Source organism: Sipha flava, unplaced genomic scaffold, assembly GCF_003268045.1.
Source record: "Sipha flava isolate LNK unplaced genomic scaffold, YSA_version1 385_pilon_pilon, whole genome shotgun sequence".
Taxonomy (NCBI): Eukaryota; Metazoa; Arthropoda; class Insecta; order Hemiptera; family Aphididae; genus Sipha; species Sipha flava.
In genome coordinates this window covers 163,548-182,875 of record NW_020273096.1, presented here as the reverse complement: position 1 = coordinate 182,875, position 19,328 = coordinate 163,548, and the positions used below count along the sequence as shown (strand labels likewise).

Below are 19,328 nucleotides of genomic sequence, written 5' to 3'. Positions count from 1 at the left end.
CAAAATCTTTTATACAACCTTCACTTTCAATTTTTTCCTTGTACACCGAATTAGCTACTTTTGATGGAGACGAGTTTGGACTGTTATGCTGACTCAGAAAAATTCTTTACCCAATAACATTTAATTCTCAATAATTCAATAATATTCCAATAAATTCAGTAATAATACTCTCAATATTTCAATAATAATATCAATAATTTCTCAATAATAATCTTTTTAAATTCTTAATATTATTTCCTTTAATGTAATAACCCCAATAAAATAATATTTTTCCCTACCGTGTGAGCCTCCGGTGTCAGATAAACTCAATAAATTTCACAATAATAATTCTCAATATAATTTCAATATAATCTCGGGATCCCCTTTAATAGTTCAATAATAATTCTCAGTAATAATGTGGGTATGCTTAGTTAGAATTTTTAGGTGTCAATGATTTTTTTATGACCTTATAATGTTTTTTTTTAATTTTTAAAGAATTCCTTTTATACATATAAAAAAAAAATTAGTTATTTTAGAAAGAGAAAAAGAATAATTGTTACTTAAAAATAAAATAATTGTTGCAAAAAAAAAAAAATTATGCTTACAAACAAGTGTTGATTGAAGATATTGGTGACTGAATGATCTGGTGGAGTATCAGTTATTCAATTGAAGTCGAGAAATTGAAGGACTGCAAGTTGTTCAGTTTCTCGGTGGTTGCGATGTGGATTTGTTTTCTTATTGAAAATACTATCGACTGTACCAATTTTATTACGTACCATCTGATTGATGGAATCTCAGTGATTTACTCAGTCTGTTCAACGCATGGATGTAAGTGGATGCTGTAAATAATGAATGCTAATTGTGATAAAGTGATTTATTAAACTGTTAAAAATTATTCTAAGTACAATTAATTAATTTAGCTATTAAAATTCTAAGTCTTAATAATAAACTGTGATGAAAAGTATTCTAAGTTCAAATAATTAATAACTATTTAAATTTTTTTAAGTCCTATTATTTAAACTGTTGAAAGTATTCAAAGTCTAGACCATAACATACACTAATGTGAAGGTGCTCAGTGTCGCATAGCAAAAACTCGTCTGATATGCCCTTATTTTCGGGTCCCTTATATATCCGATGGACACAAGTGTGTGTGTGTGTGTACGAAAATATGAAACCGTTAATAAAAATGATAATTCCTTATTGATTTTATGTGTGCTATCTCCCGATCAGCCCATATTTAATGATGCAAAGATAAAGGATGTGGTCACTATTATTTTTATTGTATATTTCTTATTTTAATTTCCTGTATAAAATGACTATGTGAACTAGTTATAATTCCATAAGTTACCATAATATAATAATTTAACTTATCCACGGGTGTGGTTTTGATATTCAAAGAAAGTCATTTATCATATTGTTGTTATTATCTAACTATGAGAGACGCAACAGTATCTTTGATAGCAGATCCAGTTGTTGAACTTAATTCAATGAATCCAAGAAATTCTTCTTTTATTTGAAATTTCTCCATATCAATATATCTAAAAACAAACAATAATACTCACCATTTCTTGCTAAACTTGTGCAGTTATTAACAGCTGTGAATTTTCAACATGAACATCATTTGGTTTGATTTTTTTTTGTTAAAAATGATGTAAAACTATTTTGTCTTTTCTTTCTCATTTTAAATACCATTTATTATTATTGGTTGTATAGAATTAGAAAATTATATTTATCAATTTATGACTTTAATAAATCTCTATTGATAATAAGCCTGGGCCGATAATCTATCACTGAACAGCTGTTCAAGCTGTTATTTAACCGCAGAGCTGTTAGTTTTTGACAAGTGCTTATCAACTACAACATATCTACTACTTATCAACCACGGGTAAAGATAAGATAATCTATTAAGTGTATATGTCGTAGGCATATGGTCAAATCAGGCATTTTATTAAATGCCTAGGCATATAGTCATAAAATTTAATATTTATACAATTTCATTATCCGCCTAGACATTTAATTAAATACCTAGTCATTTAATTAAATGATTAGACATTTGATTAAATGCCTATTTCATGTCAAGCAAATAAAAAAAAAATATTTTGTATTATTTAAAAAAATTGTCCGTACAGTCTACAGTACGAGTAGTGAGTACTACATATTCTTATAAAAATAAAAGTTCCATTGGTTTTTACCTTGGTTGTATGAGAACCTTATCTATATTGAGTACCGTCGGACAAATTACAATCTTATCGATTATAACGATAAAAATATATCGTTACAGAAAAAGATACAGAACATGCGATTGAATTGTACAATAATTTAGTTTAGTACGTATAAGTATTACGTTTACGTAAATCGTATGTAGTGTGATCGTGATTGCATATAATATTGTGACATATACCTATTAACATTTTTTGTATATTATAAATTTTGATTGTTTTTATTTATATTTTAAAATATAATATAATGTCACACAATGAATTGTTTTATGAAAAATTAATATCAATTTACAACAACCAAGATAAAAAAATCGTGGAGTCAGGAAGACTACGACAAAGCTCTAAACGAAATCAATGATGCAAAATTGAATCCCGGTAAAACTAAAATCCATAACTAATATTATTTATGTTGTGAATATGATCTGATTGAAGTAGGAAATGTTTAACATATTTTTAAACCAAAAACTAAAACTGAAAAAATTATTTATGTTGTACCATATGAAAACTGTTGTGTTTGTGTTTTATGAACAAAATAAAACACTGAAATAATTAGGTAACTAATTAACGAAAGTTTATTAGTGAACAACAGATCACGACTGTGTCGAGTGATGACAATTAGAGAGTGAGCAAGAATGGTTGCTTATGCACATTTTACACACATATATACACATGCGTTTGAGCAACAGTGATACCATAACATGCTCCTTTTTTTTAAAAAAAAAAAAAATAATATAAGTACTATATAAAATTATAAATTTTACAATAAGACATAATAGAAATATTAATGTGATAATTATTATTAACATTTAGTTTAAAAATCTTTTAGGTTTAACAATATTTCTACCAAACTTATTTTTTGTCTCGGCATGTAAATTGGTTTCAATAGACTTTTCTAAGAACGTTTTATTTATATTGTCCTTCAAATCATCTTCAATTTTCTCTTGAAATTTTAATGCAGATTTAATAATAAACTTTCTATTTCTTCTATAGATTTTATCATTATCTGCTTCAATTTCATAAGATCTAGGTTGATCACATACTTCAATTATTTTTCCATTACTCCAAGTACTGTTAGGTTTAATTTTAAATAATAATTTATCATTAACTTTTAACTGGGATAGTTGCTTAGTATTTTTATTATAGTAGGACATAAATTTATCATTTTTAGTGGAGATTTGTTTATTGTAATTTTCTACTTCAATTAATTTTCGTTTAAGACTAGACAATTTGACAGGAATCTTATTTCTAAGATTTCTTGACATAAGTAGTTGTGCAGGAAAACAAGTTATTATTAGCAGTGTTACGATACTGCATTAATGCAATGTATGGATCTGTATTTGTATCACAGGCTTTTTTAAGTAACTTTTTCACAATTTGAACACATCTTTCTGTTAATCCATTAGACTGTGGATAATTTGGGCTAGAAGTGACCATATTTATACCCCAATCCATACCAAACAATTTAAATTCTTGTGCATTAAATGGTGGTCCATTATCCGATATTATCTCCATTGGTATACCAAACCGAGCAAAAATAGATTTTAATTGAGTAACAACTAATTTTGCATGTGAACCCTTGGGCAAGTGAGCTATTTCAATAAATTTTGAATAGTAATCAACTAAGTTGTATCATTATAGTGAAATAAATCTATACCTAATTTTTGCCAAGGTAAGTCTGGTACAGCATGACTAATCATTGGTTCTTTAGTATTATTGTTCCGATACTTAAGGCATACCTCACAACTTTCTATAATATTTTTAATATCATTGCTTATACCTGGCCAGAATAATACATCTTTAATTAGATTTCTACAACGTTCAATGCCCATATGACCTTCATGAATGAGTTTCAACATATCAGACCTAAGACTAGTAGGAACCACCAGACAATTACCCTTAAACACTAAGTCATCAATAACATGAATTTCATCTTTGAAAGTCCAAAAAAGTTTGAGAGTATTATCAAGAAGAGACTTATTTAAGAGGCCACCCAGACATGCAGATATTTTTAATTTTCTGAAATACTGTATCATTTAAAGTTTCATTTTTTATTTTTTCAAGATGTTGTTTTCCTATGGCTAAGTTTTCAGAAAATATTTGAACTTGCAAGATTAATTCTTCATCTATATTGTCCTTATATAAGTCTGGAAGTGGGGCCCTAGACAAAGTATCAGCTAAAACCATGAGTTTACCAGGAACATATTCAACGTTAAGATGATAAGATTGAATATTTAACATCATACATTGTAATCTAGTAGGGACTGAATGTTTTTTGAATGTATTTGGGCATAGTTTTGTTGTGCAGAAGTGAGGGTTTGTGAAGCATAAGCACAGGGTTTGTTGTTTCGTAAAATAACTGCTCCAACTGCAAATTGGGATGCATCAACTGACAATGTTAATGGTAATGACATTTCATAATAAGATAAGACAGATGTAGTTATGATACAGTTTTTAACCTTATTAAACACAGACTCATAGTTTTCATCCCATACCCATGATGTACTCTTTTTAAGCAGTGAACGCAAAAGTGTTGTCTCATCAGCTAATTTAGGAATATATGAACTTAAATAATTTATCATGCCCAGAAATCTTTGTAAATCTTTAACTGACTTGGGTGAAGACATATTGACAATTGCTGTAATTTTATCAGGATCAGGTTTAACCCCTTCACTATTAAAAACATGACCCAAAAATTTTACTTCAGTTACACCTATTATACATTTACTTTTATTAAATTTTAAATTAACTTCCTTAGCTCTGTCCAAAACTTTCTTATGTCGTTGATTATGCTCTTCTATAGTTGTTCCTGTTACAATTAAATCATCAATATAAACAATAACTCCACTAATATCAGAGAACAATTCAGTAATAATACGATGAAAAATTTTAGGTGTGCAGTTTAAACCATATGGCAACCTAAGAATTTTATATCTACCGAAAGGTGTATTGAACGTACAGAGCTCAGAGCTTTTCTCATCAAGTGGTATCATCCAAAAACCAGAATTGGCATCTAGCGTTGAAAAAAAATTAGTGCCACTCAGTTGAGTTTTAACTGCCTCAAAAGTAGGAAGAGGATAGTGAGAGCGACTAATTGCTCTATTCAAATTTCTAGGATCTAAGCATATTCTTAATTTATTATTTTTCTTTTTCACTATGACTATAGAACTAACCCATGACGTTGGTGACATAATTTTTTCTATAACTTTTAAATGACACATATTATCTAATTCTTTATGAAGTTGTTCATACAGAGCAAAAGGAACTTTACGAGGTGCATCAATTATAGGTTGAACCTCATGGTTGATATGAATATGACACTTTATAGGTAGACAGCCAAGACCTTGAAATACTTATACTTATTACCTTATAATCTTCTAGTACACTATGACTACAGTTATTATTAACAACATTAACTCGTTGTAGTAGATTAAGTTGTTTGTATGATGCCAAACCCGACACAGTTATGCAATCAAAATCCACTATAAAAAATGTAATGACTTCAAAACTATTTTTAAAACAACATCTAAGACTACATGTACCTAGTGTAAGAATATCTATTGAATGTATTGACATAAGCTTAGTTGTATTTTGTCTAATAATAGAGGATTCACTAATTTTAAGTTTTAATAAGTTATTAAGAGACATTATATTAACTTGTGCACCAGTATCAAGTAGACAACTAATAGGAATATTATTAATATATAAATCAATTTGCCATGTTTGAGAACTATTATTATTAATGGTATTAACAGTACCAACAAATAATTGATCAGATTCTGATACATTATTACTTTCTATTGAAATCACTTCAACAGACTTTGACTTACAAAATTTGGCAAAATGATTATAATTTTTACAATTATTACATTGTACACCAAACGCAGGGCATTTAAATTTATGTATTTGTCCACACCGAGTACAATTATTATTTTTACTATTGACATACTTACCTACCATTATTGTTCCTTTTTTGTGAACTTGACGTCTCCCTCTTTTGAATTGTATTGCTTTGAGGCGACCATTTTGACTTTGACTGTGAATTTTTTCTTGAACAACTTGATGATGATACTTTAGTTGTTTGAACCGTCAGCAAATCTTCACTGGGATTATTTAATTGTTCTGTACAATTAGACAACTCCATCGATGAACATATTTTCAGAGCCTTATCAAGAGACAATTCATCTTCTCTTAATAAATGTTGCTTTAATTGTTGCCAATTATTATGTAGACCAAATATAAGAACGTCTTTTACAAGACTCTCACGTAGTGTATCAAATTCGGAAGACATACTTAAGTTTTTAAGATCTGCAACGTATTCACCGATACTTTCATCTGCAGACTGCAATCTTGTGAAAAATTTATGACGTTCAATAGTGACATTTTTCCGAGGAATAAAGTAGTCAAACAAGCGATAACAGTTTCCAGTGAAACTGTTTTAATATCGTGATTAAAAGAATTAAATATTTTGAGCGCTGGCTTACCGATAAAATGTAGGAATATCGACACTTTCCTAAATTCTTTTAATGAATTATACCCACTGGTAGTCATATAAATATTAAAGTATTGAATCCATTCATTCCAATATTGACATAGATTACCTTCTACGGATAATGGTGGTAGACTACCAATCAATCCAGACGTCATGTTTCAAAAGTGTAGACAGACATAGTGCGGAAGAAAAAAAAAATGTTTAGATACACATGGTTTTTGATGACGACACTAAATGACAATACGACAGTTAGGTTAGGTTACCTACAATATTATTATGAGTATAATATGACGAGGTTATTTTATTTAACGGAAAACGGAAGACACAGAATCGATGACACCTGACACCATGTTGTGTTTGTGTTTTATGAACAAAATAAAACACTGAAATAATTAGGTAACTAATTAACGAAAGTTTATTAGTGAACAACAGATCACGACTGTGTCGAGTGATAACAATTATAGAGTGAGCAAGAATGGTCGTTGCTTATACACATTTTACACACACACATACACATGCGTTTGAACAACAGTGATACCATAACAAAAACTATTTTGAAAAAATCGAAGAAAGTCATAAAATAACTGGTCATGGTGGAAGGGATAAAGTTGAGCGATATTTAAAAAATAAATACAATATTCCTCGAAGAGCAATCCAAATATTTATTAATTTATGTACAACTTGTAACGTAAAAAAATCAAAACCTTGTAAAGGCGTCGTTGTAAAACCAATATTATCGCCAGATTTTAATTCAAGATGACAAATTGACCTTATTGATTTCCAATTACCACCCGATGGAAATTTTAAATGGATGATGAACTATCAGGATCACGCAACCAAATATTTATATCTTCGACCACTTACTTCCAAACGAGCCATCGAAGTTGCACATGAACTTTAAAACATTTTTTTGAAACAAGGAGCACCTCAAATACTTCAGTCTGATAATGGGCGAAAATTTACAGCGAAAATAATTGAAGAATTGGCAGAATTGTGGCCTGAATATATAATAGTACATGGGCGGCCATGGCACCCATAGAGTTAGGGATTTGTAGATCAAATTAATAATTTGAAAACATGTTACGAGCTTGGGTCGTAGATAATAAAAGTACCAAGTGGTCAATCGGAGTATATTTTATGCAATGGCAAAAAAACATTTCACATCATCGAATTTTAGGTCGTTCGCCATATCGAGCCTTGTTTGGCACTGAACCGAAAGTAGGTCTTAGTTCTACAAACTTACCTGCCGAAATTATTCAAAAATTATCAAATGAAGAAGACTTTGAAAATATTTTACAAGACAATTTAGAACATAATGTTGACAATATACCTTAAAAAAAAAATATATATTGTGACATAAATAATATCAGCGGTGTTAATGAAAAATCAGGTAGTGAACTCCAATGTACTAGATGTAAAAGAAATATTCATTCTGATAATTACAGCTATTCTATAAATAATAGTAATGATATTGAAAATATTTGTCTGATATGTAATAATGAAAAACAGATATAAGTTAGCCGCATTGAATCTTACAAACGACAATCAATCGCAACTAAAAAAATGGTGGAAAATTGTGAAAAACTATTTAAAGAACTGAAGGTTGGTGATCAAATAGTATTAAGTGTTCCAAAAGTAGACCGAGGATCTCTCGATAGTCAAAATATAAATGGGTTAGTGATTTGGAACGGCGTTTATCAAATTGGCACAAAAGTTGGTATAGTAAAAAATTGGTGTTGAAGAGAAGAACTTCAACTAGTGTCAAATAATGGTTTAGAAGACAGCAAAGTACAAAAAGACAAATTTGTATCCATTCGTGAAGCAGTAGCAAACTTATCAATTTACAACGGTCAAAGTTTTGTTAAATGTCAATGTCAATCAGGAAAGTGGCAATGTCAAACCAATCGGTGCTTATGTTTTAAGAAAAATCTCAAATGTTCCAGCAAATGCCACCAAATAACAACATGTGACAACAAGTAATAGGTAAGAAAAACTTTTAATTGTAATATAACTTTATTATTTATTTTTATGTTTTAAGAAAAACCTCAAATGTTCCAGCAAATGCCACTAAATAACAACATGTGACAACTAATAATTGGTAACAAAAACTTGTAATTATAATATAACTTTTTTATTTATTTTTATGATTTCATTTTTAAAACAATTATATAATATATTACTTGTATTTTATATACCAACGTGTTTTACATATAAATAAATAATACATAGCTTTTTTATATAGGTATATAATAGCAATAAATTACTGATAGAAAAAATATTTAAATTTTTAAAATAATACAAAATGTTTTTTTATTATTTGCCTGACATGAAATAGGCATTTAACTAAGGCAGATAATGAAATTGAATAAATATTAAATTCTTTGACTATATGCTTAGGCATTTAGTAAAATGCTTGATTTGACTATATGCCTACGACATATACATTACATTGACATTATTTTGTTACACCAATTGAATATTTTGAATTTTCCTAGAACTTACCCTAGAAAAGGTTACTAATAGACCTAAAAGATAATTTAAAAAAAATTTAACTTCTTAAGGGGGGGGGGTCTTCAGCCTTTCTAGCCACCCTGCTTGTATGTATATATTGAAAAAATGATTTGTCTTACTTAATAAATATATTATCGTTAATGCTATTGTTGAACTGTATCTTAGTTATATTTTAAATCCATAAACACATGAGAATGTGTCTCTTAAAAGATACATTAAAAATTATTTAAAGTATGGTTATATATATGAGTCGAAAAATATCGTCTTCATAGGAACATTTAAAGTATAATAGTTCATTGCAAGCAGTTTTTTTAAACCTACCAACATTCTTACTAATATTTCTTGGTCCAGTTTAACATTTAAAAGCGTTTATTGGAATAACAAGTGTTTACTGGATTTATATTTGATCTTGAATTATATTTGAATAGCTTCTATTGAACATTCAAAAAAGTTTTCCTAAAATTTAATCTTCATCCGACGGTATAATTTTACAACATTATTAGGCGGCATAGGTACAATTGTGCTGCCATATATATTTGTATGGGAATGAACTCTTAGAACATGACTTTAGTACTGTAAAAAAAAAAACAAACTGTTTTTGTCAAGCAGTATGCGACCTGTCAAAGAAAGGCCTATACACTCAACTCATTTTGCCTATAATTGTGATGCAACCGTCTGCTTATACGTCCCAAAAAAAAAAATTAATCAATCGTGCTTCTATTATCTATGCACATGATTGATGAAATCGAGCAAACACAGTCAACTAAACCCGAGATAATAAAATATCAGAACAAAACTAAAGGTGGAGTTGATAGTATGGATAAAACGATAGCTGAGTACAAAGTGAAAAGACGAACATTACGTTGGCCTTTGGCATTTTTCAACAATATATTAGACATAATTGGCTAATTTTCTTTGAAGTTCGGTACAAATGATGCTTAGACGACGCATTGCAACTCAACCAAAAGTAGCAGGTGATCTTCAAATAACAGTTGGCAGTCGTGGAACTACTCCTATAGTTGGTAATTGTAAATTCTGCCAAGACCAGAAGAGGAAACAACGTAAGACAAGAAAAAGCTGTGTGGTTTGTGAACAACCTGTATGTAATGAATATTCATCCCCAAAAATACCATGTGTTACTCGTGAAAATTAATAAAGAAAGTTTAATAATCCTATTATAATTAAAATAGTGCTTTGTATATTTGTAAATTGATGAATTTAGTTAAAAAAAAAAAAATCAATCCTTTTTTTAACTCATCCTATACAAAATATATGAAGGTATAATTGTAACTATAATGGCCCTAATGGGTGAAAAAAAAAGTTAACTTCATATTTTGGGAAATGGGTAAGATTTGATTTTCAAAAGTTGTTTATATATATTCAACTAATAATGTAAAGATGTCACAACATTTCAAGTCTCTACAATTTATGAGTTGAAAGTTATATCAATTTAAAAATTTAAAAGTTACAATTATACCCATGCCCCGTCAGACTTAGGTTAAAATGGTATTCAAATTTTATTTTGAAAAAAAAAAATAAAGTTTTGAATAATATCAGTATAATTGTAGTATTAAATTAATATATTTTAGCAAATAGTAATTTAGTATTTATTTATTCAGTAAAGTTATAGATACATATTTAATATTTTAAATTCAATTTTAACAAAATTATACAATAGTAAATATTCTAATTCAAAAGTTATAAATGAAGGAGAATGTGGAAGTTTTTTTTATTGTAAATTTGGGTTAACCTTATTTAAACAACATACATAGTAATAGTATAAAGAGGAAAAATATAATATCTAAAGCTAGAATAAGACATACAAAATTTCCTTTTTTTTTTTTACAAATTCTTAGGATTTTTAATCTTGTTGGAGGACGAATTAACTATTTTCAGTATAGTTTTTATGAAAAACTTTGTACTCTACATTTCTAAAAATTTTTAAGAACAATATTACTCAGAATTAGTGGTAATAAAGTTTTTGTAATGTTAACTTAATCTTAATGTTGGTTCAATTACAATTTATTTTATCATTAAGAATTGAAAATAAAAATTTAGATGTAGTAAAAATATAAAAGATATATATTTTTTTTTTTTTTAATTTTTATAGTTATTAAAATAATTTTTACAATAAATAACAAATATTGTTAATAAATAATTGATGTAAAAATTTTTTTTTATAAATATTAATTTTATAAAAAGTAGCACTGTTTATTTCAATTTTATGTATACTTATGGATCAACTTTCAATTTTTTCAATAAAATAAGCTGTTCATTTTTAACTAATTCCAAATCTTGTTTTAGTTTTTGTATGTTAGCTGTAGCTTGATGAGGATTTTCATTCTCGATCTGAAAATTAAGCAAAATAATTAATATTAAATACAAATTATAGTATTTTTAAATTTGTATTTAATTAAATTATATACAATTTTTTATTATTGTTTACTGTCTAAGAGTATGTCAGAAAAATCCGATTTATAAGTTTATTATTATAACAAGAAGATAGTAAAAAATTAATAAATTTAATATTGATAACCATTAAAATTAAGATTCTAAACTCAATCATTTTGAAATAATTAGGATAGAAAATTTTAACAAGAAAATAGCAGTTTCAAATATATAATGACTATTAATTATATTTAATCTTTATAACTGAGCAATAGGTAAAAAATATTTAAAATGTTTAGTTAAAAAATTTAATTAATGGATTTTTAACAATTTTAAACAAAAATAAAAATTTGAAATTATGCAAGTACCTGTTCTTCTAAATCTTTAATTTCTCTTCCAATTGTACCAGTCTGTTTAACGGATGCTATAATACTTGAACTATTGGAATGAATAGCAGCTAATAGCTTATAACATTTTCTAATTATATCATCCTTTTTCGCAACCTGAATATTATTTTTTAAACTTATTATACGAGTAATAATTCATTATATTTTTACTGAATACCTTAAACATCAATTCATCAATTGATATAAAACATCGTTCAACTTTACCATCTAAGGAATTTATATCCTTTTGAACTAGTCTGGTTTCCATTATATTTTTATTAATCTCTTTTTTTTGTTTTTCGATATTTGATATAATTTCTAAGATTCTCTGAGTATAACTCGACCTAAATAAATTTTAAATATAATATAAAATATAATTAAATATTATGAATAATAAACAAAGTTTATGAACAAAATTATTACGAAAATAGACCTTGAATTGTAATTTGACTTTGATTCTAAATCATTTCTGCATATCTTAATAATGTCTTCTTTTTTTTTTATTTCTTCAAAGATATTTTGCAATTTTAATTTTTCATTAGCATATACAACTTCTAGTTTATTATTATTAGCCTAAAAATTAAAAATTAATTATTAAAAATATATTAAACATGCATAGTTTACCTTTGCAATTTAAACAAATAAATAAATTTGTAAAACTCAAATATTAACTATATAATAATTTATTAAATAAACATAATTTAACTATAAATAAACAAGCATTAAGATAATTTTGTACATTTGAGCCCTATCAAATGAGAGAGGAAATGATTTATAAATTGTTTTGAATCAGTAGGTGAGTGTTTAAAAAAAAAATTTAAATGAACCCTCTTCAACAAAAAACCACATATTTTTGGAAATTCAGCAATTAAGTAGTTTAATCAATTTAATTTAATCTAATTTAAGTTAAATTATCACATCTATCATTACTTTTAAATTATTAAACGAACAATGGTTAGTCAAAAATTAAAGAAACAGAATAGTACACGGTTTTATATGTTTAAGTATAAACAAAATTTGAATTTTTTATAAATTATAAAAAAAACCACTCCTAACAAACGTTTGGGAGAACATTGTTTGTCAAATGTTCGTTCATAATTTAGTTGTTTGCTATATGTTTGCCAACAGTCGTGATCATGTCAAATTTAAAACAAGTCGCATGCTGCATTAGCGCTACTACGTTTGTTATACTGTAAAATACTGTATAGAATGGTATAACATAAAAAAAAAAAAAATTAAAAACAAAATAGTTGGAAAAACATTTTTCAGTGAAGAAATATTTACATAAGACGGTGATTTATTTAGTAATTTAACCAGAATGTCAAATATTTTGAATTTTGAATTAATTTAATTGGTCCAAATTGTTTTGTTCATTTAGATAAGTAAATTTTATTTTATTTCAATAGGCAAAATTATACAAGATAACAAAATAATTATTTATAAACGCGTTATTATTGCATTATCTCCCAATAGTTTTGAATACTACACAATAATATGTTAAAAATAGTATATTGTTTAAATAGTCTGTTATGAATTGATACTTCATGATAATAATATTCTATTCAAATATATTATTTTATACTTAATATATTTTTAATAAAAATTATCTTTTAAAAATATTTTAATTACTAATAATTAAATTTATAATAATGTAAATAGAAAAACATCAGTATACAAGTACAAACATGCATGCAAAATGTTCGCTTAGAAACAGTCCTAGGCGCGAAAAGTCGCGACGACATGTCGTCAGTAAGAGCTAGCACGAATATCATATTTGTTTATAATGCGTGACAAACCACGACGACCGACGACAATACTGCTCCGGGGGTAGTACTGCGCGACATTTTATAGCGATCGTTGTAAATTTTCAACATAATTGCTTTTGCTTAGGTTTTTTCTACATTTGAAGACGAAATTCTTATACAAGAGGTACAAAATAATTTGGCTCTTTATAATATTGGAGATTAAAATTATAAAAACATAATAAAATCATTTCATATAATCCTTCACATTCTCGATATTTAGATATTTCTTGTATAGGTTTTCTAGTTTTTGGTAATGAAGAATGTTATTATTATTATAAACATAACTATTTATTGTAAAATTTAATTTAAAAGATATTCGTACTCTGACAAGTTTGAAAATAAACTAAAACCATATGTTAATTATGAATGCTGATTGAAAAGTAGTTGTGCTGCTGTGACATGTCGTGTTTTCGAAACCAAACTATACGAAATAGGTTGCGCCTTGGATACCGTACCTTTACTAGAAAAAAATAAAGACTGAAATTTCAACTTTATTAACATTACATAAAATTAAAATAGAATTTAACAATGAGTATTTCGAAGAATCTATACCATTATTTCATCTAATATATCATGATTTTGGTATAAAAATAACTCTATGTGACCAAATTAAATTTATTAAAAATATGTAAAGATAAAATATATTTTTTAATAAAGTTAAATAAACTTGTTAACCGATTAACCGTCATTCTCCGTTATTCGTCATTGTTATCGTTAATGAGGCAATCGCGATAAACTCGTTGCAGCGAAACTTTTAGGAAATGTATACTAATATCCAACATATGGGACAAACGCGACGTGAACGATCAAATTGATTTATTTTTAATTAAATTTAATCAGTGACTAACAAGTAACCTAGTCTTACGGCTATATATATATTTAACAATTACTGCCCGATTAACCGTTACAGACACGATCCTGATACTAACGTTTGATCGAGTTTCTACTGCACTATAATTCAATAAAACATAGTAAAAAACCATGTCATATTAGTTATCATTGTCGATTGGGAATTTAATAAATAATAAGCAATAATCGGTACATTTTTCATTTTGATTAAATATTTTTAAACATGAATCTCATAAATTTTCATTAAACATTTTATACTTTTAATAAACATCAAGCATAAGAGATAAGTAAATAAGCTATCATAAGCACAATAATATTTAAAATATACTCAGGTCTTTTAAAATATAACGTCTGATCTAAATTATATATTCCAAACAAAGATATTAAACTACAAAGTCGAGTCTCTAAAATTAACTTAATATAATATGTAAAATCAAATACTATAATTACCATATACAAAATAATTATATGTTTATACACATAGTATATTAGTATACAAAATAATATAAAATTAAATAATATTCATATGTATTAATGTAAAATATATTTATTTTACTTACTCGTTTTTTATTTATTTCTGCATTTAACTGAGATAAAATTAATATCTGTTCATTTTCGTATTTGCTCCATTTATTATTCATTTTTTTAATTTTATCTGGTGACGCTTCTATTTTATTTTTTAATTTGGAAATTATCTCAGGATTATTAATGATATTTAAACTTTTTACTTTAACAGTATTTTCTTTTTCCAACCTTTTTAACTCAGCTAGAAGATTTTCTTTGGAGGAACGTTCCTATAAAATAATTTTATAATAGATGCATTTTTAACTATTGATTGAGTTACTAAAAAATATATTACTTTTAAAATTAAACTTTTCAGTTCGCAATTTTGAGTAAGAAGTTCTTCAATACATGTTAATTCTTGAGATTCTTTTGGTTCGTTTTTAATAATATTGACAATTTTATTTTGATCAATTGCATTATGAGTACTTATAATTGGTACATTGCTTGTTTTAATTTTTTCATGGTAGATTCTAGACTAAAATATGATAATTTGAGTTTGTGATAGTTAAAATATCTATATTAAAATTTTTACTATACAGTGTATATAAAATAAAAGTAAAATGTACATAATTTAGCTTATTATTAAATATTAAATATTAAATTCACCTTTGGTAAATTATCTGTTGAATTGAGTTTTGACTCATAGATATTTAATAATCTCTTAGTATTAAGAGTAATTAGAGAAGGAATTAAATATTTCATATCAGATGGTTGTTCAGTTATATATTTTAAACTATTAATACAGAAATTTCTCCATTCTAAATAAAACATATTTTATTATTAAAAATTGTGTATAAAAAAGTAGTGTAACATATAATTTCACTTACATACATACTAATAATTGTGATGTTTTCAATTAGATTAGTATAAAAATATTATGAATTTATAAAAATTACCATGTTTTAATTTTTTTAATTGCTTAAATATTTTACTAGAAATATTTTAAAAGTAAAAATGTTTAACATATCTTACCGGCAGGTGTACAATCTCTTTTATGTCCAGGTACTGAGATACCTGTGTCCAAGGGAACAGACACAAATGAATAATTTGATAATGATGAAGAGTCTAATGTTTGTCTAGTATATGATAAAATTCTTTTAAGTTCTTTAATTATTGTGAACCGTTTATCTAAAAAAAAATTAAATATGACTATTAGATAATCATATTTTTACAATATGAAATTATTTATTTATTAATTATTTAAAAAAAAGTAAAATAATAATTAAGAAACGCTATTATTTATATTTTATATATATATAATATTATTAATCAATTAATTAATTATAAATAATAATAATAATATGATATGTATAACATACTATATTTATTTTTACTAATATTTTTATTAATTTTTTTTTTTTTTTTTTTTAATTAATAATTTATTATTTAATATACTTATTTTTCACAAAGGGTTCAACCCGTATATTATAAAAATACATTTTTGAATAAATTGAGTATATAATAATTAAATAAATAGATTTAAATATAAACAACATACTTTTATATTCTATTATATTTTCAGTTTCTTTAGGTAATTTTTCGATTAAAAACATTAATATTCTTCTCATATCAACAATATCACCATATAAAATAGTTTGATATCCTATGTCAGATTTATAGCCAACTTTCTGAAAAAAAAAATATAAAATAAATAAAAATATACAAAAGCTATGGCTTTTAATTTGTATAAAATGTATCGAGATAATTATGTTAAAACTAAAATTAATGATTTTGTTGAATCATTTATAGTCATACATTTTACAATATATAATAATTTTTAAATTTTATCTTACTTCATAGTTTATGAACATAATACACATATTATTTTAAACTGATAATCAAATTATCAATTAATATTAAATAAATATTTTTATATAATTTAGATACTATAGTTATGTGAAGTGAACTCTTAATTGAACTAGGTTCTAATTATGAAAATATTAGTCATTTGTATTTTTTTTTAAATTTTTCAGAACTAAATTAATTAAATCTTATTTAATTGTATACCTAAACACTTTTAAAATACATTAAAGAATTTAAATATGAAATTAAAATATTTCAATTAACTATTAAAAGTTAATATTACTTTGTAAAACTATTTAATAAAAAATAAAATAAAATTAATTTTCTAGTATACATATGGTTGTTTATAAACCAATCAGGTTTTTAAATAGGTGAAGGTTAAGAAAATAAAAACATAATAACCCAATAAGATTTAGAAAATGTAAGTCGTATTTTAAATAAAATAAATTACAAATTATTAACTTACTTATAATTTGCTTATTTCATTATATATTTTACAAAAAATTAGATACACTTAATTCTTTAAAAATATATGGTGTTATATTTAAATTGTCATGTACTATATTATGATAAAAAAAGATAAAAAACCATTTTTTTATTTAAGAATGCCGATTTTTTGACATTTGATAACTAAAAAAATATAAATTGATATTGTATGATCTGAGTCAAATAAAAAAAAAAAAAAAAAAAAAAAAAAAAATGAGACAAATAATAAAATAATAGGTACCTAATATAATAATAATAATATATAATAGATAAATAAATATTTGATAAATGTTGTATTTATTAATTTACATATGTATTACATATGTTTTGAATTATTTATATTTTCTGGCTTTTAATAATATAATTTGTACCTATACTTATGAAAGTTGTATTACCAATGATCTTACTTTACAAGCATCTGCTACTGTGATACCATATTGGTATCTGGCAGACATAGATCTAGGAATAGTATGAGGTATACTAATGGTCGGTTGAATTTTTTGTAAACATATTATTATACCCTTTATAAATGTTTCTTGAGCTATATTGGTCATTGAAGTTTCGTGTTCTGAGAATTCACTAAACAAATAATTATATAACAAATTAAATGAATTTTAATTATGATCAACATTTAATATTTTAAGTACAGTATCTTTTGTTGAATTTAATAAAAAATTGATTTATTGCAGTAACTTGGTTCAAATTAAAAGTTTGATTAAAAGAAAGAAATTATATTTTTAGCAATTAATTAATTCATGTTGCTTTATAGGCGTGCATAGAATTCTTTTTTAGAGTATACAAAAGCTTGCCACTGTTTATCCCTGCCATCACCGACAGTTAATTTAAGCATTCAAAATGCTGGTAAAAATATTTACACAAATGTCTAAATAACTGTTTAAATTAAAATTTTAATTTTTTTAAAAAAAAAAAAAAATCTACCTATATATAAAATTTAAAATAAATTACGAAAAAAAATTTCAAAAAATTAAAATATATTTGATAAATAATTATAATTAATCATAAAACGATTCTGCGTTCAGTTGAGTTCTTAATATTACCAATAATTTCTTTGGGATTTTAATTTAAAGCTCTTTTTTGCTCTATATTTAAAAGGTATTCTATCACTCTTGAAGCATAGTACTTCTTAATTTCATTAACACATTAAATCCTAACTGTAGTATAAAATGTGTGTTTCAAAAATAAATAATAAGATACTGAAAATTATAATGTAATACAAAATCACATAATAAACATTTAAAAACCAAATGCATTACGATTTTTATTTATTTTATGCATTTTTAGAAAAAAAGTTCCATTGGGTATTACAGCTGCATACTCTGCACAACCTCTACACACGCCAATGTGTTACTTACAAAATTAAAATTGTGTTAAATTGAAAATTACTCACCAACCAATTCCTTTTAGAGTACAAAATATTATTGAATCAATTTCTTCCATATTGTCTGATTTCAATTAATTACCCATTAAATTATAATCATGTAAGCAATTAAAATTCGCTTTTTATTTAAAAAAAAATCCAGTTAGGACAAGTGCGTCTTGTCAATATTATGTAACATTTAATTAATTTTATTAATGAAGGCTATTTGAATTCGGCGTTCCATTAGATTTTTATATGTCCATACCTGATAGGTTATGAGTTCAAATAAAATAATTGATTACTAATCTAGATAAATGGAAAATTGTTGAGTTTCATTGTTTGTACTTAACTGTCCGTAAATAATTAATTGAACAATTCATAGTTCGAACGGTATTACTGTAATAGTAATAATAATAACAAAATGATTAGTTAGTGCTAGTATTTTTTGATATCGTAGTTTAATGTGCTAAG

At 25.4% G+C, this 19,328-nt stretch overlaps 2 protein-coding genes across 3 annotated transcripts; both read right to left on the bottom strand.

Moving 5' to 3' along the window:
* Positions 1-584: 584 nt before the first annotated feature.
* LOC112688266 lies at positions 585-7,437 on the bottom strand. 2 transcript variants are annotated; one of them, XR_003149055.1, is made up of 2 exons: positions 1,542-1,674; positions 585-818 (listed from the first exon to the last, which is right to left on the bottom strand). XR_003149055.1 is itself a non-coding variant. In XM_025561371.1 (2 exons), the coding sequence occupies exons 1-2, from the start codon at positions 6,484-6,486 to the stop codon at positions 782-784; spliced, it is 375 nt and encodes a 124-aa protein (XP_025417156.1). In that variant the 5' UTR covers positions 6,487-7,437; the 3' UTR covers positions 585-781. The 2 variants fall into 2 exon arrangements, 1 of the variants encoding a protein (XP_025417156.1); XM_025561371.1 differs by lacking the exon at positions 1,542-1,674 and adding an exon at positions 6,149-7,437.
* A 3,015-nt stretch (positions 7,438-10,452) lies between these two features.
* On the bottom strand, positions 10,453-19,319 carry LOC112688261 (coiled-coil domain-containing protein 22 homolog). Its single transcript, XM_025561366.1, has 12 exons — positions 18,888-19,319; positions 17,875-18,058; positions 16,689-16,818; positions 16,163-16,318; positions 15,797-15,948; positions 15,486-15,665; positions 15,187-15,420; positions 12,406-12,545; positions 12,151-12,316; positions 11,955-12,089; positions 11,439-11,547; positions 10,453-10,457 (listed from the first exon to the last, which is right to left on the bottom strand). Exons 1-12 carry the CDS (start codon positions 18,935-18,937, stop codon positions 10,453-10,455), a joined length of 1,641 nt encoding a protein of 546 aa, XP_025417151.1. The 5' UTR covers positions 18,938-19,319.
* Between the last annotated feature and the right edge of the window lie 9 nt (positions 19,320-19,328).

What these genes read in the sequence shown, in the direction of transcription:
- LOC112688261 (XM_025561366.1), bottom strand. Translation starts at nt 18,937, where the DNA reads ATGGAAGAAATTGATTCAATAATATTTTGTACTCTAAAAGGAATTGGT. An exon ending in TGAAAAGTTTAATTTTAAAA is followed by an intron (nt 15,421 to 15,485) that starts GTAATATATTTT and finishes ATTATTTTATAG; the next exon opens with GAACGTTCCTCCAAAGAAAA. An exon ending in TTAAAGATTTAGAAGAACAG is followed by an intron (nt 11,548 to 11,954) that starts GTACTTGCATAA and finishes CTTAATTTTCAG; the next exon opens with ATCGAGAATGAAAATCCTCA.
- LOC112688266 (XM_025561371.1), bottom strand. Translation starts at nt 6,486, where the DNA reads ATGTCTTCCGAATTTGATACACTACGTGAGAGTCTTGTAAAAGACGTT. An exon ending in AAAAGGAACAATAATGGTAG is followed by an intron (nt 819 to 6,148) that starts GTAAGTATGTCA and finishes CATTATTTACAG; the next exon opens with CATCCACTTACATCCATGCG.